The 24,153-nt window shown below is 36.9% G+C and overlaps 2 protein-coding genes across 10 annotated transcripts in view; both read left to right on the top strand.

The window, feature by feature from the left end:
- The window catches only part of SNX2 (sorting nexin 2), a 47,904-nt gene extending 40,621 nt beyond the window's left edge, over positions 1–7,283 (top strand). Inside the window, exons 12-15 of one of the 2 annotated variants that reach the window (XM_017658179.3) lie at positions 4,298–4,441; positions 5,657–5,737; positions 5,858–5,929; positions 7,120–7,283. In XM_017658179.3, coding sequence (XP_017513668.1) covers positions 4,298–4,441; positions 5,657–5,737; positions 5,858–5,929; positions 7,120–7,170 — 348 coding nt within the window. In that variant the 3' untranslated portion in view covers positions 7,171–7,283. The remainder of the gene's footprint in view (positions 1–4,297; positions 4,442–5,656; positions 5,738–5,857; positions 5,930–7,119) is intronic. The other variant, XM_037005223.2, reaches the window with a different exon arrangement.
- Positions 7,284–21,740: 14,457 nt separating this feature from the next.
- SNX24 (sorting nexin 24) overlaps positions 21,741–24,153 on the top strand; it is a 169,008-nt gene continuing 166,595 nt past the window's right edge. For 2 of the 8 annotated variants that reach the window (XR_005057802.2, XM_037005243.2), the window contains exon 1: positions 21,761–22,274. Coding sequence is in view for 5 of the 8 variants with exons in the window: in XM_037005243.2 (XP_036861138.1) it covers positions 22,215–22,274 (60 nt within the window). In the remaining 3 variants the exon portion in view is untranslated. Of the gene's footprint in view, positions 22,275–24,153 lie in introns of all 8 variants that reach the window. The other 6 variants (XM_037005247.2, XM_037005245.2, XM_037005237.2 and 3 more) reach the window with 6 other exon arrangements.

Below are 24,153 nucleotides of genomic sequence, written 5' to 3'. Positions count from 1 at the left end.
GCTATGCATGTGTGCGAAGCTAAACTCTCCCTTTCTGTCTCTCACTGTCTCCTTCTCCCTCTCTTTCCTGCACTGTCATCTGCTTCCCCTCCCCACTGCCTCCTTTCAACTCTTTTCCCTTCCTCCCTCCATCTCTTTCTTCCACCTTCAAAAAGGAGCACACTGTATGAATTGTTCTTTGCCTGTCTTTTTCAGCCAAGTTCATTTTGGAGAAGTCTCTATATTAGCATATATAGATATGTTAACATCCCTTTTAATGGCTGTGTAATATTTCAGCATATAGTATATAGATGTAGGTTGAATTATTTAACCAGTGCAATCATAAATATTAAGTTTTTTTATAATAACTCTTTGGGTGTAAAATTCCTAAAGGTAGAATTGTTTGGCCAAAGGGTATATGAATTTTAAATTTCAATAAATATTGCCATATTACTGTCTAAAGAGGTTATACTTTGTACTTCCATCAACATATATGCTCTTCTACCTAGTTATGTTTTTATGAGTTTTAATTTTTTAGTGTAAATTTAACTATCTTTACAGATGATAAGCCGTTTGTATTTCCTTTTTTTCTGTGAACTATTCTTTGCCCAGCTTTCTAGCCTCTTTATTTCTAACATGTATTTAATACTACTTAGCCCTTTGTTTTAACCATATTGAGAATACTTTCCTGTTAATGATTTTGAAACTAGGAGTACTTTGGAAATTAGAGTGTAGAGCCAAAGTGGGGAGCTAAGAACATCAGAAATTAGAGCCCTAAAGAAAGAAAGAAATTTCACCCATTTCATATTGCCTAGGCCTAGCCTTGTATCCAGGAACCTTCTGCTTTTCTCTTTTGTACAGTGCATGGTTTCTGGCATCCAGGACTCCACACGTTGGCTAATACTGCAGCTAACATATTAAGTGGCAACTGTATTGCATGTTTCCTCATGTACTGGCCTTTCTGTGAACCACTAGAGCAGCGTCAGGAATCAGTCAAAGGCAATAGTTCTCAGTGTTTTTAGTGCTTAAAGCTCTTCATAAAGAATGCTTACAGGGAATCTAATTTATAAAATGAAATAATTTTTAAAAAAACAAAAAATCAGTAGATGGGTTCTCCAAGGAGTTTGAAAGTTTCATTGTTTGGCTGTAACTAATAAGCATTCTTTCAGGACTTAAGAAAGTGGTGGGTGGGAAGGGACATACTTTTAGATTCACTAAATTAGAATATAGTATTAATTAAAGTAAAATTACAGTGTCAGATTTCCTGGTAGGCCAGGAAGACCATTTCACAATGGCAGTCTTGTCTAACCCAGACTAGCTTGTATACAAATGTGTACCATAAATTAATATTAGTAGGGGGTTGCAGGACCAATGTGAATGTCAATGTAAATCTTTCTTGGAGAGAGGTTCATGCCACTTGAATGGGCTAGCATTTTAACATTTAAAGGCACACGTTAAGTCATGATTTGATTATTTTTAAGATAACATTTTTAGATCAAGTAAATTTCTGATTGTTTTTTTCTTTTATTTTCTATTCACAACAGATAGAAAACAAATGAAGAGGAAGTTGGTTCTTAGAGAATTCAGATAAATTTTTTTTCTGGAATAACCAGACTTTAGTAGCCTTACTTTTAGCATAGCTCCTACATCTGTACTACAATAAACAGTCAGTGGATCTGGAACATTATGAGATAATAAATTAGGCAAGGACCAAATTTTTCATATTAAGGTATATATAAAAAAATGCACCAATCTTAGTGTACAGTTCGATGCATTTTGACATGTATATACATTCATGTAACCCTCACCTAGATCAAGATACCAAACATTCTCACTAATTTTCCCTCCTTCACCCATTTTCCTCCCCTCACCAATGGCAACCACTAGTCTGCTCTCTCTGTTTATGAGTCTGTTTCAGTTTGTTTGTTCTTGTTTGTTTTTTTAGGTTCCATATATAAGTGAAAGCATACGGTATTTATCTGTTATGTCTTGATGTGTAATATAACACTTAGTATAATACCCTCTAAGTCCATCTGTGTTGTTACAAATGGCAAGATTTCATCCATTTTTATGACTGTGTGATACTCCATTGTGTATATGTACCACATCATTTTTATCCATTGATCTATAGGTGGACATTTGTGAATTAGCTTAAATTAGTATATCACTGAAAAAAACCAGTTGATATATATTAAGAGCTTAAGCAAGTATTGAAATTAAAAGAAGTTTTGGTTAGCTTTTGCCCTATATTGATACACATTTTAAGTAAGTAAATTGCTATTGAACAGCTAAATTTATAAATGAAGAGCAGATATGGTTCTATTTCCCTAAAGACAGAGTAGGCCTAAAATCTTAAATTACTTTTTGGTTTTGTGAATACGTACGAGGTAAGCAGCCAGGATTGTTTGTTTTAAATGATAGTAACTTTTTCTGAATCTCTTTGTGTTATATGCATTACTTTTGTGATTTTTGCTGAAATTAATTTGGCTAAAGGAAATTTTTACTAAGAAATGTTTTAAGGAAAATGTCTTTTAAATACAAGAAAAACAGACAAAGGGGACAGTAAGATTCACTTCCTAATGTTAGAAGAGAAATTAGATAACAAATCTACAAAGTGGATTTAGGTACTTAGAGATAGGGTGTTTGAATTACTAATCTACCCAGAATCTGTTTTTCTGGAGTTTTCAATGTTACTGCCCACCTTTTTGAAATATGATATATGATATAAATGCAGTTCAATCATGGCTTTTTTTTAATATTACTAAGTTATTTACACTTGTAGAAATTTAGAGTTAACACATTTATATGTATTTTAGAATTAATCCATAAGAGTGCATACTAATTATTAAATATCCACAAGGTTAAGTAAGTCTCTGTGCTACATACTTTTATTTCTAGGCCACAAATATAAATCTCATTTTCCCTCTCTTGTATTTGGGAGAGCTATGGCTTATAGAAAATTTAATGAATTTGCCTAAGATCATACACTGACAAAGCTGGTACAGTTGACTCTTGAACAACACAGAGATTAGGGGCACCCAACCCACATCTTGCACAGTTGAAAAATCCACCTATAACTTGACTTACTAATAATAAACAGGTGATTAACACATTTTGTATGTTACATGTATTACATACTGTATTCTTAAAATAAGCCAGAGAAAAGAGAATGTTTTTTCGAATTGTCACAAATTTGAAAAAAATTTTCCAATATACTTATTGAAAAAAGTCCACATATGTGGGCCTGCACAGTTCAAACCCAATTTGTTGAAGGGTCAACTGTATTTGAATCCAAATTCAATTTCTTCCAAAGCCTACATTTTAAAAATACACTAGCTATGTACTTTGCTTTTCAGCAGGTCCCTGTAAGAACATGTATTTATTTACTGTTATTCCAAAAAGCTGTTTGCTTGAAATAAGTGAAAATAACTCTGGTTTATTGCTTTCAGGTTCACCCAGTTTATTAATGCTTGCTTCATTTGTTCAGTTGGTAAATACTAAAATAAAATGCACATGTCCCCAACATCAAGCTAGAAAAGGGGTTATTATTATTGTATTCTCCCATCCTATCCATCAGTTTTTTCATGAGATTTATAATTATTCTCCTATGTTCCCACTTCATTTCACTCCTCCATTTGCTCTGCCAGACCCCTTGAAAGAATCAGTGGACTTGGTTGACTTTTCTGTTACGGTTTTTTTTGTCTTATTTCTTCATTTCTGTATACCAGATGCATGTATTCCCTTGCCTTTTTCATCTTGTATAGGACTATCTTTTCCTGTTGTGTTTTGTTATACCTTTATTTTTAACTTCTTTGCCTTTGTTATTGTCTTTTACCACATTTTTACTTAACTTTACTTCCTGTAATGGATTTTTCTCATTTTTCTTTTTCAATTTCTATATACTACCAAAACTTAAATCTGCTTCTGATACTGTTTAATAGAAAAATTTCCAGTGTAGATATGACACCAGCATTTTCTTACTAAATATTTCTTCAAATATAAAACTCTGTTAAAATCTTAGTATTATCCACATTTAAAACCTCAAAGGCTAACAAAATGCATATTGTATACATTTTGTTAATTATTATTATTCAGAACTCTTGTATTTCATCTAGTCACACAGTTTTTCTGTTTTTAAGCAAGTGAATATGGAAATTTATTTTCTTTGATATTGGCATGTTTATTTTCAGTATCTCAGCATATTAGAATATAATTTAAATATTTGGTTTTACTGTTTTTGGTATTACAGCACTTCTAGTATTATGAAAGTGTTTCAGTGTAAACTCTCACTTAATAGCATTATGTCATTCACTTATAGGGTGTGTTTGACCATCGAATGAAGTGCTGGCAAAAATGGGAAGATGCTCAAATTACTTTGCTCAAAAAACGTGAAATTGAGGCAAAAATGATGGTTGCTAACAAACCAGATAAAATACAGCAAGCTAAAAATGAAATCAGAGAGGTGATTAATTCAAAATGCTTTATTTATCTATTTAATCAAATTTTCCATGAGTCATTCATGTATGCATAATTTTTCATCAATTTTTTTCCAGACCATTCAACACTTAGCTATTTTTCCATAATTTTATGAACTGTGTTAGAATTGCTTTAACATTTTGATTATTATTCAAGTCTCCAGAGCCATTTGTTAATTCCACATGAACATGAAATGGATAAAGAAGCATACAAAGGAAAGATTTAAATTAACCTTTAATTAATAATTATACATTTCTTTTGAGGTGGTTAATTTGATCTCAGATACTTATTTTGTGTCTAAAAACAGTTTTAGAGATATTCTTATCCCACATTTAGCTATCTAGGCTACATTATCCCCCATATATATGTATTATATATGGTATTTAGTAAATTTGTATAAGTTTATTATAATTTATACACTTTTTTTGCCATGCTTCAATAAGGAAATTGAAGAGGTAGGACAACCTTTATATTACTAAAAGTAAATGTACCTGCTCTTTGAAGAGTATGTACCAGTGCTTTGGTTATATAGTGGGAAAATATCATTTCATTGCTCAAGTCTTCAGTTACTTTATTTTAGCTTGTTCCATTGGCCACTAATCACAACGTTTTGCTGTTTCTGTACTGAATTTAATATTTACTGATAGGTCTCCAGTAAGTGGTAATTCCACGTGTTTTTTTTTTTTAAAGCTGGACATTTTACCACTACAAAAATGTTTTTTAAGTGTTTGTCATAAATGTCCTCATTTAAAGTATTTCTGTAGGCATATAAATTGTGATGAACATGTATACATGAAATTAGCAGAACATTGTTCATATAGTTGAAAATAAATGATAAAAGAAATGAGAAAATTACACTCTTAACTGCTACATTATTTGATAGTAATTTTTTTGCTGAAAATCTTTTCCTCTTAGTTATATTTAATTAAGCTATGGAGATTATAGTTCATTAAGTACCAGAATATCCTAATCTTGAGTGAATCTGACAGTGAAATATTAGTGAAAATTAAGCTGATAGGCATTTATACTACTGGAAAGTTAGATACAAGTTTGAATGGTGTTAAATTGGGCTTTGCCAATGTTGACCTTTCTCAGAGTTTTCATTCAGGGCATGCCATAAAATTGAGTGGTCATGATAGCTAGTTCTGTGATTTTTTTCCCAGACAAGAATTAAAAATTTGTTCAAATTTTTTTATTTTAGTGGGAGGCAAAAGTGCAACAAGGAGAAAGAGATTTTGAACAGATCTCTAAAACAATTCGAAAAGAAGTGGGAAGATTTGAGGCACGTATAATAATTTTACACTTTTCTTACCAACATGGTCACATTTTGTTGCAATTTTGTGGGAAAACAAATTTAATTTTTTACTAATGGACTTTTTTTTCATGTATTTGTACTAAACAGAAAGAACGAGTGAAAGATTTTAAAACTGTTATTATCAAGTACTTAGAATCATTAGTACAAACACAGCAACAGGTAAGCTAATTTTTTCCGTAACTTACTTATAACCTACAGATGCTGTAATTTATCTTTGGTATACTTTTTCATTTTGAAAATGATAATCATTGATAAGAGCTTTTAAACTTAAGGAGGCATGAGAAATGCAATAGAAGAAAGCAATGCCAGCAAAGGAAAAAATGCTAAAGAATTTGGGGAAAAAGGACACTCAGGGCCTTTTTGCCTCTACTCCTGAGCACTAGGCAAGATACACTTTTTCCCATTTTAGGCTGAAGAAACATGCTGCACGTTTTCCTCCCTGTCTTCCTATTCCTAGTTTTGTTTCCCGATTGATCATACCCTTTAGAGGACATTCCTATAAGTTCTTCTCATCTATAATAGTAGTACTTAAACTGAAAACTACATTTTAAAGGTTTTGGGGGCGGGTTGTATTATTTTAATTTTTGTTTTATGTGGGTAGTACATCAAATTATTAAATGTCTTGAAAGATGTCTTCCTCCAGTTTTAAAATTTGTGGGTTAGAAACTTGCCTATATATCACGATAAATTATAATTTTCAATTAGGTGGTGATACTGTATCTTCAAATTATATTTAGTTTTTAAATAGTTGATAAAGTCAGTTTTAAAATATGAAAATAAGTTAGATGAGCTTGTTTTTAAAGGAATTGTTTTAAATATAACTATATACTTAAATCTCATTCTCTGGACTAAGAAAGACCAGTAGCTAATTCTCTCCAGTTTCTTTTTCCTTTCTTGCCCAATATTTCCTTTTCTTCCTCCCTTTTTCTTTCTTTTTGACTAAAAATAACAAAATGTGAATATCTTCTGAATTAGATACTGTAATATAACTTCATATAGAGAAGTTCATTGCAGTTTTTTATTAAGGCAATCTTATTTAATTTACACTAATAATCTATTTTTATATAATTTTGCAAAAAAATTTTTTAATTTTTAGGCATTCTTAAAATTGTTTACATCAAAAACTGAAATTAGCCAGGAATAATTAATATTTTAAATAATTGATACATGAATTATCTTGACAGACTTTAGGTAAGGGAATTAAAAAGATCCCTTTAGGAACCAGACTTTAGTAAATGTTAAGCATTGTTAGCTATTTCTATACATTTTAAAAAATGTTTTACAGAATATATGCCTATAGATGATACAAAGGTAATGAGAATACCTTTTACTTTTATTGTCACCCACAGCTGATAAAATACTGGGAGGCATTCCTACCTGAAGCCAAAGCCATTGCCTAGCACGAAGGTGATTCCTGTTAAGAAGATCTTGGATGTTTGTTCCAGTTATGCTGAATTCCACAGTGAAATCATTTAAAACCATCTAAATAAACGACTATATATTTTATGAATTACATGTGGTTATATTTTATTACAAGCTGCATGTCCTGACACTCTTTGAATTAAGTGGACTGTGGCATGACATTCTGCAGTACTTTGCTGAATTGAACACTATTGTGTCTTAAATACTTGCACTAAAAAGTGCATTGCAAGGCTGGAAAATTTTACAATATTTTTTTCTTTACAATATGTTCTGTAGTGTGTTCATCCTCTTTATGAGGTGACTTATCAATGCATTGATTAATGTTCACTTACACATTCCTGTACAGAAATTATGATTTTGTGATTACAGTAATAAAATGATATTCCTTATGAAATATTAGTAACAAATTATTTGGGTATGTAAACATTTTAAGAATCTTCTGCAAACATTTTTAATAGCAAAAACGTTTTCCTCTAGATACACAGAGTTGATGATGCTATGATTAGTAATTTTTTTTAATTGACAGAAAAACTAAATGAAGCTCAAGTTTTTTATGAAATCATAAACCAAAGAACATTTATCTCTTGATTCAACTCTGGGGAATGTTCTTGTCATGAGTAAAGGAGAAAATAATTAATTGTTTTTATCCATCCTTAGGGCCCAGTTTAAGAATTAAGAAAAAATGTATTTATGTGCCTCTATTAGAAGTTCTGTGCATTTTGATCATCTTCTATTATTTTCAAAATCCAAGGCTTTGTATATATTGAATTTATTCCTTGGCTTTTCTTATTTTTGTTTAAACTTAAAGAAGATCACCTGTAGTCATAATTGACAAAGAATGATGCCATGCTGAAACACCCCATGATTTAATGAATCACCAGGGATAGCACAAAGCAAATTTGAAGTAAAATGGAATTTGACTCTGGCAACATTCTTACCTATTCTGTATCCTGTTTAGATGACTATTATTTAATCCTCAATGCTGATGAAAGTTTAAGTTGTGACTGGCATCAGAGTTCTTCTCATAAATACATTCTTAAAGGTGCTGGTCTTCTTCAGCCTAACAACTGCATCTCCCTGTGGGAGGAGTCAGATGGGGTGTGTGTGGCTGAGTCTAGCTACCTGCTGGATACCCTTAATGTCTGAGTATCCCTGATACGTTGACTTCCACTTACCGTAGTTGAAGTGTTAAAAGGTTACTGTAGGTATTAATCATATTTACACTTCTAGAACCTAGAAGAGGCCCTGATACATAATAGGTTAATAATAAAGATTTGATGAATTAAACTGGAAAAAGATCCTGGAAGATACAAAACAACATTTCTTAAGAAGACAGTAGAAATAGTACAAACTTCTGTTGTTGCTTCAGTGGGAGATAGCTTAGATACTTTTGGTAAATGAGTAAGTCATAGTAAAATATATCAGTTGCTATCTTTGTCACATTAATACTGAGCTGAATAATAGGCTTGCTAGGAATGGTTACACTACAGTGACATTCTCCTAGTATATCCAGTTACACTACTTCCAAAGATACAGTTTACACAGAGGATAATGACTTAACTATTCAAGCCAAAATCTTCCATTCTACATTATGTTCATTCAGTTTTTTAAAGTAAGATATTTCCAGTCTTGATCAAGCTGAGGAGAGAAACAGCCCAGACTTCATTCCCTTAACAGCCTTTACTAGAAGATAAGGAGTCCGCTGGAAATTGCAAGTAAATTGTATGAGCCTCTGATGCCTACCAGCATTGTAACAAGACTTTATATCTTCAACACTGCCCATCGATCTTCACATTTCCCATCCATATTACTAAAACACTTTCATTCCAAATAAATAGGAAAACAGGAGCACTGAGAGTGCTGATAACATAATCTTTCAGTCATTAAGTCCACATTTAAATCTTAAACCAGATAAAAGTTGAAGGATAAAGGCAGCATAGCACAGTGGAACAAGCTGAACTTGGTGAACATCCGTCTGTTCAGTCTGCTATGGTGCCTATGTGACGTTGGGCGTGTCACTTAAATCTCATCTCTAAAACAAGGATATAAAACTGATATCTGAAGTACCTCTATAAAATACTTTGTTTGAAAACATCAAACTTCAATATCAATATTATTCTATTAGAAAATCAAATTCTAATCAAAACCACCTTCCATTAGTAAAGTAAAATGAGGCTAGAGAAAAATGTATGTAAAAACATGATTTTCTAAAACATTAAAGGCTAGGTTTTATTTGATGGGCTGTTTTCAACTATTCACCTTATCTGGGCTGTTTTCAACTATTCACCTTGTTTTATACATACATATATTTATACTAACTTCAAAATACTCCTTCTTTGTTGTTATTTAAACTTTTATTGTCCAGACCTAGTAAAGTTTTACACATTCTTTGTACAAATTATTTTGATAAGTGGTTTTTAAATACAAAATAGACCCCTTAAAATCAGGTGTCTTTAAAGGGAGGACATCAGATGAGAAGGATAATTATATACCTTTAAAAAATGCTTCTTTGATGTCAAAGGTAATTATGAAGATTTACATTTTTCTACCTTAATAAAACATAACTAGTTATATGGCTACTTTTCTTGTGGCTCCCTACATGGGTAGTCATGTGACTGAGGAGTCAGGGAGACAGTAAGTACAGGTAGGCTGAGGAAAAGCCATCCTGTTTTAAACAAATGGGGAATGCTGGTAGTGAGGAGGGAAGGTAACATCTGTAAAAGGAAGTCCAGTCACTGGCTGGGCACTTTGGAGGCATTTCCTTATATTCACAAGTCAGGAAATGTTTATGTTACGGTATCTCTGTGAGTGACATAGTATTGTTTTGAAGTATTGAAATAGAATCACCATCCCCTTCCTTATCCAAAATCCATAATCAAATACCATTTCTAATCCTCAGTGAAGGATATAGTATCAAGTAATGAAGGGAGATGGTTGGCCAGACAGAAATAGCAAGAAGAGGGGAATTCTAAGAGATGTAAGTAATCTTTGTAATCCGAGCCATGAAGACAGGTAATCTGTGGACGAAGTCCTTAGAGTTGAAACCAATAGAAAATGTGAGTCACACATGATTTTTAATTTTCTATAGCCAGATTCTGAAGAATAAAATGGGTAAAATTAATATTTAACCAAGTAGCTCCAAAATACTATTTTAATGTGTAACCCAACATATTAAAAGTTACGTACGTGCTTTATATTCTGTTTTCAAGTCTTTGATATCCATTGTGTATTTAACTCTCTCATCACATTTCCATTCAGACTTAGCCACGTTCCAAGTGATCATTTGTCACATGTGGCTAGTGGCCATATTGGACAGCACAGGTTTAGACAATGCCTATGGAGATGGAGCGTAAGTTCAACAGCTAGTTGGTCATTTATCATCTTAAATTCAGTGAAGAATCCAAAGCTACATCAAAGGGACTAGTAGGTGTTCTCAAAGAACAGGTACAATTCAGATGTAAGACTGTAGTAATAGTGCTTTGTGAGAAATGGGTACTGGGTATCTACTATGAATAAATGGTAATTTGTATTGCGAGAAGAAAACTTAGAGACTGTTTAGTACTACTTTCTCACTTGACAGATAAGCACATCCAGATTTCTATCTGTGTGTTAACCATGTGTGAACATTCCTCCATGAAAATACATAATAGTTTTCAAGATTCCTGTTCTACTCATTAACAGAATTCTAGGAAGTCCTTTGGGATAAGAAATTTATTTCTTCAAACTTACTTCAGAGGTGACTAAGAATAGAAGATTGTACAAAACAGGAAAGTTGTGGCTTGCTGTCAGATATTTTAATGCAATGAAATTAATGCTCATCACATACTTTTCAATTTTCTAAAGACAATTTTAAGTACTTAACTGGGTCAGTGGAAGCTGTAATTAAATCCAATTCAAGATGAAGCTGCCCACCTGTTAACACACAGCAAACTTTTTAAATTAAGGTCAGTTTTGGGATAAATCGCTTTAGGGGAGTACTTTAAGGGGGAAAAAGTTCTATTTTAAGTTTATACATATGTAACTTTAATAAATACTTAAATCAGACAAAATTTAACAAAACTAAACAATAAATTGACTTCTTACTGCTTCCATAGTCAAGTCTTGAGTTATCTTGATTTTAACCTATATTTTATTTCCTAGATCTTTATTTCAGGTGTTTTCACTATATATGTGGAAATGTGTGTGTGGAGTTCTAAGTGTACATAAATGTGTGTGTCCATGCATGACAGTAGGCTCTTCAACCAAACTTGCTTTCTAAATTTCAGTTAAAAATGTTTCCCAGCCTCTTATAACAGATACAATGCAAAATGCTTATGTTTACAGTTACACTGTTTAGGTATTGTGTTGCCAAGACCAACTTAAGTTGATTTCTGTATCTTAAATATGTTCTCTCATTTCTGTTGTTTCTCTCCTAGGGTCAAGATCCTGTGATCATGGACCAGAACTGTCTTTAAGTTTCCTGTGGGATACACATTCTTCCAGTCTCTGCCAGCCTACAACTGGCTGCTAAAACGAGAAAAGAACTCATCACAGTTCTATGCACAGAAATTATTGGTAGACTACCTACGGACTACAGATAATGTCCAAATTATCCAGAATCTGGTCTCAAACTACTTTTCCTGCCTTGATCTCACCCCTTACCTTCACCCAGCTTTTGCTCTAATCACATGATGTCCCTGTCTTGTGAGCATGCTGTCTCTCTTCTGGTCATTGGGATTGTTGAGGTTCCTTTGAGTTCCTTTTTCCCCGTTATTAGTGATTATTTGAATAGTATCCATTTATTAAACTTGAAAGCCGAAAGTTCACATCTTCCATATATCCTTAGTCTCCTAAGGAAGGAAGCTCTCATCTCTCAGGAGGACTCTAGTAACACTTTGCACCTTTCAACTGTAATATCTACTTTGCATTATAATTGTCTGGTCCTACTGCTTTGCCCAGGTTTTTTGCATCTTGAGGAATGACTGCCCTTGTTATTTCTTGTAGAGCCTGCTGTGGCACCGCCAAGAGAATGAAGGAGTGACTGGGAACATGGTAATGCATGTAGCCTGCCGGTTTGAACTCTGGCTCAATCTACACCATTGACTTTGAGCCCACTTATTTTTCTCTAAAATGTAGTTTCCTTATCTGTAAACTGGAAAGTAATCATAGTACCTAATTAGGTCTTCTTAAGGGGATTAAGTTAATTTATATGAATTTCTCAGCAAGTGCCTAATAAATATTAGCAACTAAGCATCATTGTTTCCTGAATTATACCTCAGTCAGTCTAAAAGTACCGGCATTTTGATTGTGTCACTAGTGTTTAGGGCTTCTTCAAAATAATGGGTGTATGCTTGAAAAGGGTCTGAATGGGCTTACTGGGAAGGTTCCCTTTGCAGAACAGTCTGCTCCTGAAACCTCTTGGAGTCCTGGAGCTGAGGATCAGAGGTGAAGGGGGAAAATGAGTGTAGTCAAAATCAGTGACAGAAGTTTAGAACTACTCCCACTACAAAGATACTCCAGTTAAATGAGTCTTGTCAGGAAATGAGCTACAGACCTATAAAGAAGCCTGGGAACAGTGGAAAAGAAGGGTGATAGGGTAATGTGGCAATTGCTTAGAAAAGAGAAGTTTATTTCCACACTCAAACACATAACCCTAAATGTGTGCTAAGGGAAGTAGTAATGCAGAAAAAAAAGTTCGTGATGACAATGGAGCAGCAGTCATCCAGCCCAGTGATGGTAAGGGTCTGGCTACTGCAGTGGAAGTAGAAAAGGAGATAGCTTAGGAAAATGGAAATAAACAGGCAACTTTCATTCATTCATTCATTGAGTAAGCTGCTGCGCAGTCTCTACTACATGTCAGGCACGGAAGCAATGGTTTAGGTGTCAGAAAAGGACAAGGCAGTTGTTGGGGGTGATGCCCAGGTTTCTGGCTTTGTTGACAGAATACTGTTGCTTTGATTGACATAGGAGGTATAGGCAGGAAGGAAGGTGAAATGCATAGGGGCCTGTTGTTTTTAAAGTACCTTTGGACAACCAACATGAAAATGTATGAAAACAGAACCCAGAATGAGATTACTGCATCATCAACTCAGAAATGCAAAAATGCTCCATGCCTTAAAACCATGAGTATTAATGAAGTCATTCTCAGAGAACAAAGAGAACGAGATGAGCCTGTTGTGGACAAAATCAGTGGGTAAAACTAGTATGTAAGGGATGAATGGAAGTGACTAAGTCAGGCAGAAGGAAAGAGCCTCACAGAAAGAAGAAGGGTTGTTTCTTCCTCTAAACAAAAAGGAAGGGGGGAGGGGTATACTTGGAAATAAAGCAGGAACATTTTTATTTTGCTGGTGAAACAGGAAATTAAGCCATCATCAGAGAGTGAGGTCAGCAAGAAAGCCAGAGAAGACAAGGCCAAAGAAGAATGTCCATCTGTGTGTAAAACTGTAATATTCCAGAATCTCTCGCCTGGCTTTAGTGCATCTACATATAAACAGGCGTTACTAAGGGGTGGAGAGCAGTAGTCCATCTCCATAGCAGTGGGTAATTTCCTGGGCGAACTAGGGTTTATCTGAAACTGAGAGGTTGGGAGGTTTGGCTTGCTTGTGCCGGAGCAGGAGAGATGGCCCCTGGACCACAGTTTGTAAGCAATAAACGGGTGTTAAACTTTGTTTCTCCCTTTGACTGATTTCGGTTTCAGTTACGTATTTTGCTCTGGGATTTCCTCTCCCAGTTACACCGTCTTTAGAAAACAACAGAGATGATGAGTAAGAGGAGTATTGATGACTAGTAGCTTTCAAGTGAGTTTGGAAATCATGAATTTACAATGAAGCCATCCACGGAAAGCTTCTATTTGTTCAGGACCTAAAACATTGTTGGACTCTCAGGATCAGGGATTGTTGGTGGATGTGAGAGAAAGTCAAGAGGAAAAGGACTTGAAATAAAAATTTTAAGGAGTAGAGATAAAATAAAGCTAGAGAGGTGACAGGCACAAATTGGGGGATGTAGATGTGAAAAGGTGAAAGAATAGGTTTTCTGGAAATAAGGGACTAGGAGAGAAAGTAGTGAAAGGAGGAAACCTAAGTTTCAGAAATGACATTAATTTTTAGTGTATTGACACAAATAAAAATAGCTCCAATAAAGCAAATAATTGCCTCGGGCTCTTGAGTAGTGTGATTAGGAGGATTATTGCTCGAATATATTTTTTGATTTGCCTGAGTATCGAAAGCTTTTGCAAGTCAGTAGATAAAAATCGACTTTAATCTTCTGATTTTTCACATAGTTTATTTCATCAAATTAATACAAGCAGAGTTTGAAAATAAACTAGCATCAGAAAGGCTAAATAACAAAATCCAGTGATTCAATCCCCACATGTCCCCAATTTTCTTTCAAGAAAACCTCTTTGTACTCTTAGCTGTTTTGTCTGCCATTTCTATGCCTTCAAATTTATAAATAAAATGAATATACTGCTACTTTTTGAATAATCAGTTTTAGACATCATCTACTTAACCATTTTTTTGTGGTAATGAGAGTAAATTCTCTTACTCTGCCATTTGTGTGCTTCACACACTTGTGTCCCCCACTTCCTGTGTAGCTGTGTTAAAATTTTTGGGTAAACTGGTATCCAGAACTTGCATTATTTTGCCCATACTGTTCACCACTAGAAGTTGTATATTTAGTGTTCACTTTCTTCCATTAAAAAAAAATAAGCTATTTTTGGAACATTATTAGATTATTAGAAAAATTGCACAGATAGTACATACATTGAGTTTCCATATATTCTTCCCCTGGTTTTCCTTAACATCTTACGTTAGTATAGTACAATTGTTACAGTGCATGAAGCAATACTGACACCATATTAACTAGAGCCCAGACCTTACTCAGATTTCCTCAGTTTTTGCCTACTGTCCTTTTCCTGTTGTAAGATCCCATCCAGAACAGCACATTACATGTGGTCGTCATGTCTCCTTCTGCTCCTCTTGGTTGTGAAAGTTTCTTAGGCTTCCCTCATTTTCCCTATTTTTTTTTCCTGAATTAAAACATGCCTTGATTATTTTTGTGTGTGTGTGATCTATTGCTACTTTTTCCCATACCTCCCCGTAGTCTCTTAGTGCACTTTCCCACAAGACTGCACATGTCAGGTAAGATAACCATTCCGGCTGTTTTCCTTACGGTCCTCTCTCCTGGGGACTTCCATTTTCTCTGGACTGGTACTCTTCCAGCCTGTTGAAGTCTTGTCCTGGGATTTCCCTTGCTGTCAGCTTTGGAGTTGCCTTTACCTTCCGCTTGGATTTACTCCCTCTATCTTGGTCTCATGCCTCTTCTTTCTTGGTTTAGTCCCTTGTGTTGGTGTTGTCTATTCACCAATCATTTCTTAGGTTAAAAAGATATGGCAGAAAGCACCGTGGACCAGCCCTAGGGATGTCTGCCTCTTCAGTTAGGTTGCTCTAGTGTGGACTGGTTATTATTCTCTGCCGAGTGTGCTGTGCTGGTCCTGAAGATGCCCTTACCCCTCCTCTGGGTCATGTCTCCTGTCCTTTTTATCTCTTTCTTGATTTGTCCCCTCATTTTGATGGATACACACATTAGATTCCTGAAAATGGGGGGATACAAACTAAACTTTTGAAACTTTATTTTACCTTAATCCTTGACAGTGTATCTGTGTATATGTTGGAAATAATTTTCTCTAGAATTTTGAAGACATTGCTCCAGTCTTCCAGCTTCCAGTGTTGATGTTGGGAATTTCGAAGCCATTCTGTTTTCTGATCTTTTGTATATGATATGTATCCCACTCTACCCCTCACCCTCTCTGGAGACTATAGGATCTTCCTGTATTCCCAGTGTTCTCAAATCTCACAAAGAACCGCTATAGTATACATATGTTTTCAAGCTATGTGCGTTGCTTTCCATCTGGAAATGTGACATTCAGTTTTGGAAGTTTTCTTGCATTATTTCATGTAATTTTCTCCCTCCTATATTCTCCGTCTTCTCTTTCTGGAAGACCCATTATTTGGATATTGGATGTCCAGGACTGAAGCTATTATTTTTCTTTCCTATTTTCCATCTCTGTCATTTTGTTCTACTCTCTGATGTGCTTTTTTGTTTTCTGATTGATCCTATTTTTAAGTAGCTTCTTATTTCACAGATGCAATGTTTTCTTATATCTCTCTGAGGATATTCCTGAGAGTTTATAATATTTTTTTCTTCCCTGTTTCTGTTTCCTCAAAATTATTTTTCTATTTTGGTCTCTCTGCCCTGTTAGATGCTTTCCTCAGATGTCTGTTAGTGCCAGGATGTCTCATCAAGTTTAGCAGTGGGAAATGAAAGCTGATTGGAAGCTCTGAGTGAACTCATGGGCCTGCCAAATTTGAGAGTCACTGAAGAGTGATGTCATTGTGCTGTTTGTAGGGAAATTCCAATATTGTTTCCATATTTTTCCCCTTGGGCTGGTCAGATTTCCCAAGGAATACTTTCCCTGTTTCTGGTATAGAAAGGAAATGTGTAGTTGCCAGCCTCTATAAGGGTTCAGCATCCATCACCCAATATGTATATGGTCATTTACCCCAGATTCCACTTGTTTTTTTGGTAAAAGTTTCTACTCAGCTGGGCCAGGAAATTTCCAATGCAAGACTCTCTTTTACCCTCTCTCAAGGAAATATCCTCCAGAATTGTAGAGTTGGAAGAGGGGACTAAGGAAACTTCCTGCTTCTCAGCTTTCACTCAATCCTTACGTTAGCCAGCAACCTGCCATTCTAGAGGTACCTGCTCTTGCCTGTTGCTGAGCCTTTCGGATCTTGTGCTGTGTAAATCAGGTTGATTTTTCAGCTTTCCCACAGCTGGCTTAAATTTGCCATTTTCTTGTTAGCTAAACCAGTTACTTCTCATCCATCTGCTTTCTAGCTGACAGAAATCTTGTTGCTGCTCTCTTTTCCCCTGTTCTTCCTATCTTTGTGGGTTAAAAAAAAAAAGGAAGAGTCCTTGTTGTAGTTTTACAAGGGCTGGAAGAAGATGTGAAATTAGTTGTGTTATGTTCAACTTGCTATCTTAACCCAGAAATCTCTGTATCTAAAAACTGCAACAACTTATTTTATCTACGATAGAATTTGTTTCTAAATTTTTGCCATTATAAACAATGCAGTATTCTTGCGCAAAACTTTCCTGCCATAGGGAAGCTACTTCTTGGATTAAATATGGTGCCTTTAAAACTGTAATAGCTACTGCCAATTTATCATTCAAAAAGGCTGTCTTGGTTTTCTGTCTTACCAATAGTACTCATTCCCCCACATCCTTGCCAACACTGGTATAACCTTTGAAATTTTTGCCAATCTAAAAGTTGAAAAATGATATCTCATTATTTTACTTTGTATTCCCTTGGTTACTACTGGATTTGAGTATCTCCGCTCATGGTTATGTGGTATTTAGCTTCCGTGATGGCCCCCATCAATTCTTACCTCCTGAGACTTAAGCCACTAAAGAGGGCTACCGTGTACTTACTAAGATACTGCAGAAATGAAGAGTATGATTTCTGAGGGGAGGTGACAAAAAGTCATTGTGGCCTTTGTCCTAAGCTGCTCTTTGGATTTCTTTCTTTGGGGGAAAGCTAGCCTCAATATCTTCAAGACATGCAGGCCATGCTGTGGAGAAGATCAGGAGGCCAGGAATGGAGGCCTCCTACCAACATTCACTTCCCAAGCCTGTGAGTAAACCACCTTGTGAGTGGTTCCTGCAGCCCAGTAGTCTTGAGATGACTGTAGCCTTGGTGAACCTTTATGACTACAACCTATGATGCCTCACCTGCTTCCAGATTCCAGACCCACAGGAACTGTGGGAGATAATATGGAGTTACTGCTTTAAGTAGTTGAATTTGCGGGTAATAAATAACTAATACAGGTTTTCCTTTTCTTTTTTTTTGGTCCATTTGCATTCTTCTGGGAATTATTGCCTGCTCACACTATATCCACTTTCTTTTGTGCCATTAAAAAAAATTAGTGTTTTCACATATAAAATATATATTAACCCTTGGTTATATATGTTGCAAACATTTTTCTCTGTTGAGTGTTTTTTAAACTTTGTGGTCTTTGGCTTACATTAATTTTAAATCATTAGTCTAAAATACACTCTTTAATGTCTTCTGACATTTGTATACTGTAATAAGAAGACTTTGTCTACCTTAAGGTTTTATAGCTTTGTGTTTTCATAGACCTTTTTTACTGCATATGCAGTTCATTTTATTGTATTTTATTAATTCTTAACTTTTTTTCTTAATTGAAGTATAGTCAACATTGGAATTCATTTTGAAAACCTATTTTACTTTTCTCCCAAATGGATGCCTAGCTATCCAAAAACTATTTGTTATACCATTTACTTAAACTACTTTTAACTTTTATTAAAACTTCACCATTTAAACACTCAAATTATTTAAACACCATTTATTGAACAGTTATTTTTTTTACCCCCAAGGGTTTGAAATACTATTGTTGTTTCATACTATCTATGTTGCCATATATTCAGGAGTCTCTTTCTGGGCTATTGGTTCCTTTGATCATTTGCTCCAGGATCATTCTGACTTAAATAGCTTTATGGTATGTTTTGATGTCCTGCAGATTAACTTATCCCCACATTCGTTTTCCTTCTTGTTCAAATTTACCCTGGATATTCATTTTCCAAATGAATTTTATAATTTCTCTTCATTGGGGCTTCGATTGCCTTTACAACTCTTTTTGGTGAAAACTTACATCCTTAAAATATTGATTCTTCCCATTGAGAATATGATTCTTCCCATTGGGGAATGTGTATAACTACTTTCATATCTTTTTATGTCCTTTAATAATGTTTTTTAGTTTTCTCATGTAAGTCTTGCACATTTACTGTTAAGTTTATCCTTAGACATTGTAAGTTTTTAATGCTGCTATTAATAAAATTCATTGGTTTTTTCTGTTATTTTCTAATTGGTTACTGTTGGTGTGTATGAAAGCTACTGTGTAAGAAACCTATTGATTTGTATATGTTGGTTTAATATCTGGCACCTTATGAAACTCTTTCATTAGTTCATGGCTGAGGTGAAAGACCCTCGAGAACACACACCCACATATTGAAAATCTGAATATATTTTAAGCAAGGCCAAATTAAATTTTTTGGTTGATTCTGTTCTACGTAGATCATTTCATCTACATGGACCTTTCAGTTTTCCATCTTCCTATCCAATATCTGTATCTCTTGTTTTACTTGTCTTACTGCTTCGGCTTACCACCCCAGCAAAATGTAAAAAATATTTGTGATAAAGTTATTGACGCTATTATGATGCCTCCTCATCTAATATTTGCTATGAGGTTATAGTAACCTTTATCAAATTAAAGATGTTTTCTATTTTTAGACTATTAAGTATTATTAGGAAGAGGTGTACTGATTAATGTTTTTTAAGATTATATTGGGATACTCAATTATTTTCTTTTCTAATCTGACAATGTGAATACAACAGATTTCTTAATGTTTGCCATCTTTATGTTCCTGGGATAAGTCTTATTTGGTCATTTTGTGTTAGTCTTATAATTGAACGTTGAATGTGTAATGCATTGTAGATAGATTTTGGTCAAAACTTCTAATATAAGTTGATATTTAAAGCAATTTATCATTAAACTTGCCAAAATATATTTCTACCCAGTGCTAGGTAAATGTGGTATTTTGAGAGTAAGGAATTTATACCCAGATTTCAGCAGAATTTTATTATTTTGCTTTTTAAATTTTTTGCTTTTATTTACAGATACTGTTTAATATCTTGTATATGTATTTGCCATGTATTTTTATTAATGTCCTGAGATGGTATCTAGCTGGCCTGTCACAAACTGTAGTCAGACTAAAACATATGTAGTAACAGCAGGATAATAGATATACACGTTCCCTTACCTTAGTGCTATTCTTTTCTTTCCTACTTGGTGTTATCCACAGAATTTGGTTAGGAAGTTAGCTGTTCTGATTCTGATTATTAACTACACTATTATAAATTTCAGTTATTGATCCTCTCTGAGTCTCAACTATGCCATCTGTAGTAATTGAAATTATAATACAACCACTTATGGCTGAGCTGAAAGACCCTCGAGAACATACCCACATATTGAAAATCTGAATATATTTTAAGCAAGGCCAAATTAAATTATACCCAGCTATTAGTAGAATACAGCAAATAGGTTTCATCTGGACCATCTGTTAGATCTTCATGGACCTGCACATTTCTGCCACTTAAGTCCAGTGGATAGATAGGTGAGCCATGCCAGACAAAAACAGACATGCCAGGCTACTAGCAGGCTATTGGGGAAGGGCAGTATAGAAAACATATTAAAAACCTGATCAGCAATCTGTAGCACAATTTTGTGACTACATAATTCTGGCTCACATCACCCACCAGGACTTTTAATAACTTGTTTCAACCAATTTTGAAATTGTTCCGGGGACTCTTCTGTCATAAGAAGCCATTATTATTTTTAAAATAAAAACCAGAAACACTACTTCTTAGACCTTGAAAATCCTATTGCACAAAACACTTCCTTATGGGGTCGTTATAAAGCTTGTAATGAGACATGGCTTGTAATTGCATCTGGCATACTACCTGGTTTTGGAAAGATGAGTATAATGCTCACACAAAGCTCAAGAAAAATATGCCAGGCACTAACTATGCCAAGCATGGGACAAAAAAAAAATTTTTTTAAGGTACTGACTTGCCCTAAAAACCCAGTGGTTGAGGCAGATAAATAAACCATACAGTGCAGTCTGAGAGTCACCAGTGGCTTAAGGGAATATACAAGCTGGGCCCTGAATTCATACAGCATAGAGTTCATACTGCTCTATGGTTACATCAAAAGGAGAAAAGAGAAAAGCAGTGTGGTCATAGGGCACAAGTTATGCCAAGGCTTGGAGTTCTGATGCTGAAGCTTGGAGTTCTGAGAGCCAGACACATCTTGGAGTTCTAAGTGTGTTGGTTGGGGGTGGGGGTGTCTTCAGCTAAGGCTTTGCGGGTCCTACATGAGGCAAGTTCTTAATGCAAAGGGCCCGATCGAGTCCCCTTTTCCACTACAGCGTCTCATCATAAACTTCAGTTTGTCCAGCTGAAATGCCTCCTGGTCTCAAAGGCAAAGCGCATCAGGAGCAGTTGTTCGCAGCCTAAAAAGCTAATGGCTGAGGTCCTTTCTCCGTGACCCACATGTCACCTCTAAGTTTTTACTCTGCCTGTGCTCTGACCTCAGGAAGAAACTCAAGAGTTTACAAAGGTAACCTAATAATCAATTTCCTTAACTGAAACACTTCATATTTTAGCTACTTTCAGGCTTTTAGGTCCTGGCCCACAGGGCAAATTCTGCCCTCAGCATCCTACCTTCCTACATTCCTTGTCCCCTTCACCCCACCTTTTTTTTTTGTCTTCTGTTTCCTAAAATAGTTAAAAGCCCTATGCAGTTACTTAGAGGCAGCATCTTAAAATTGGTGCGTCTGTCTCAGTGACCCGACTTTGGGCTCCGGATCCTGATATCACGGCCAGGTTCGCCGGCTGACTCAGAACCAGGCGCTGACCCTGGAATCGAAGGCGGACAGGAGTCTTGGAAGAAGCTGGGGGGTTCACTGCTGTGAATGCCAGTGCAGAACAGAAACGTACATTCCAGCATCAGAAGAAAATCAAGACGCTCCGTGCTCTCCGATTCCTCGCGGCCTTGCGGTCGGTGGAGCGTGGCGTTCAGCAAACTGCAAACGCGGCGCCGGCCGAGCCGCGGGGCAGGGGCGACCGGGGGTGGCCCGGCGCGGAGGCGCGCACACCCCTTTCCGCGGACTCCCGGGCCCAGCTGATCGCCACCGCCCAGCCGGCCGAGCGGGGCTCCGCGCCTGCGCCCTCCGCCCCGGCCCCCGGCCCACGGCGACTCCGGAGCGCGGCGCGCGGCGGGGGAGGCTGCGGCTCCGGCGCGGGCGGCGCGGCCTCGGGACCGGCGGGAGCGGAGGGAGGCGGGGCGGCGGCCGAGAGCTCGCCCCGCCCTGCCCCGCCCCCCGCCGGCCGGCTAGCGCGGCCATGGAGGTCTACATTCCGTCCTTTCGCTACGAGGAGAGTGACCTGGAGCGCGGATACACGGTAGGCGCGCGCCGCGGCCGGGCAGGGCCCCGCCAGCCGGGCCCGCGGCCGCCGAGCCCGGGAGGCGCTTCCCCGGCCGTGGCCGCCCGCGCGCGGGAGTCCCCGCGCTGCCCTCCCCTCCCCCGGCCCCGAGGCAGTAAGCCGGTGCGGTTGCCAGGCAAACGGCGCCCCTCCCCGGCCCGGGTGCGGCCCCTCTCCCCTCTCCCCTCTCCCCTCCCCCCAGGCCCTGGGCAGGGGCGCGGGCAGGCCAACCTCGGCCGCGGCCCCGGCCACTCTGCGCGCAGCCGCCCCCTGCGCCCCGGCAGGCTGGCTTCGCGGCGGCTTGGTGTGGCTTCCAAGTTCCGTAGGATTCGTTCGAAGGAAAGTATGCTAATTTAAAAGCCGTCATGTGTAGTTGTTTATTAGCCAGAGTGAAAACAGGCATTGTTTTTAGGTGGTTTGCAAAGTTTTTTGTTTTTTTCTTCTAGTTCTGCAGTGCCGTGAAATGGCAAAATCAGGTACTTAACTGCGCACCTGTTCCATATCTAGGACTTTGATCCCCAGAAACGAGAAACGAGGACGGGCTGTCAGAGTGGAGGAGTGGGCAGGGGTGCGGAGGCCGGAGCCTGGAACCTTTGGGTAACAGGTTTAGTAAGTAAACTGGAGCGCCTGGGTGGCTTATGCCCCAGTGAACTTAAAGCAGCTTTATCCAGGCAGTCAAAGGCAGAGGGAGAAATATCTCAAGCTGGGCAGACATTGGAAGCCTTTATTTCCAGTGTTTAAAGAACACGTAGGCTTTGGAGAAATGGCAGAGGCAGTGTGAATGAGCTGGTATTTTATTCACTTGTGATTCACTCACTTGCTAAACACCAGTTACATTAACTAGGCAGAGATGAATTTTAACCGCACCTCTATTACTGGTTTTTGGTGACAGCCTATTTGGAACTTTGTGTTTTCGTAAGGAGGATTAAATCATCCTCTCAATGGAATTTTTCAAGGTAAGAGTAGTGGTTGAAAAAAAGATCTAAGGAGTATTTTGAATTAAGTAGGTTGCTGGTTCGAGTGTACCCCCTCTCCCCCAAAACAGTCAAAGTGCCTTCCTTTGGGGAGGAAACTGCAACTGGGCGGGAGCTGAGCTCCATAGTGGCCATTGTTTATATAAATAATCTTTTCCAATGAATTAACATTCAAATATTCACTATCTTTCTTTAAAAAAGGGTACGGTGATTGGCCTTAAATTGGAACTGAGTCAAGACATTTTCCTTAGTCCTGAAACCTTGGTTAGGTCTGTCTGTCTCACAGGTATCCCACCTCTCCCAGAGCATCAACAGTCATGGAGGGCCTCCCATCTTTGGGGATCTGAAGCTAAAGAGGCTGCTTGTTAGGGGCTTTGGTTTTAGATGAAGGTAATCTCCGTAGTCCAAGCTAAAAGTTAATTACCTCCCAAAGGAGCACTTTTTAAATAGATCAGAATTAAGGTTCATTGGGCATTGTTTGCCTTTATTAGAGGATTGGTGTTTTCCTCCAAAGCTTTCGCATATTTTTTATTACTTGTACTCTGACCAGGCACATGCCAGACTGAAGATTGTGAATTTAATTGATTTGGAAGGTGCTCTTTTCTTGGAAAACTTAGTAGTTTGAAGATGTCTCATGTGATGAGAGTTTGTGTGCTTTTTAAAATATTTTACTTTTTATAAAAAGCCTTACTCCTGTAGTTTGGTAACCATACCGTTAAGATACCTTTTGCAAGTGACATTTTTCCTTTGTGAGTTTGTGAAGCAGCTGTTAGATACTTTTTTCCCTCCCAGCACAACTTATATTTATTCAGCAGATATTAACTGTCTGCTATATGTCTTTATTCTAGGTGCTGAAAATAGAGCAGTGAATAATATTTCATCTT

Source organism: Manis javanica, chromosome 14 (assembly GCF_040802235.1).
Source record: "Manis javanica isolate MJ-LG chromosome 14, MJ_LKY, whole genome shotgun sequence".
Lineage (NCBI taxonomy): Eukaryota > Metazoa > Chordata > Mammalia > Pholidota > Manidae > Manis > Manis javanica.
Note: the sequence above shows the minus strand (reverse complement) of the source record. Positions and strands in the feature narration are given on the sequence as shown.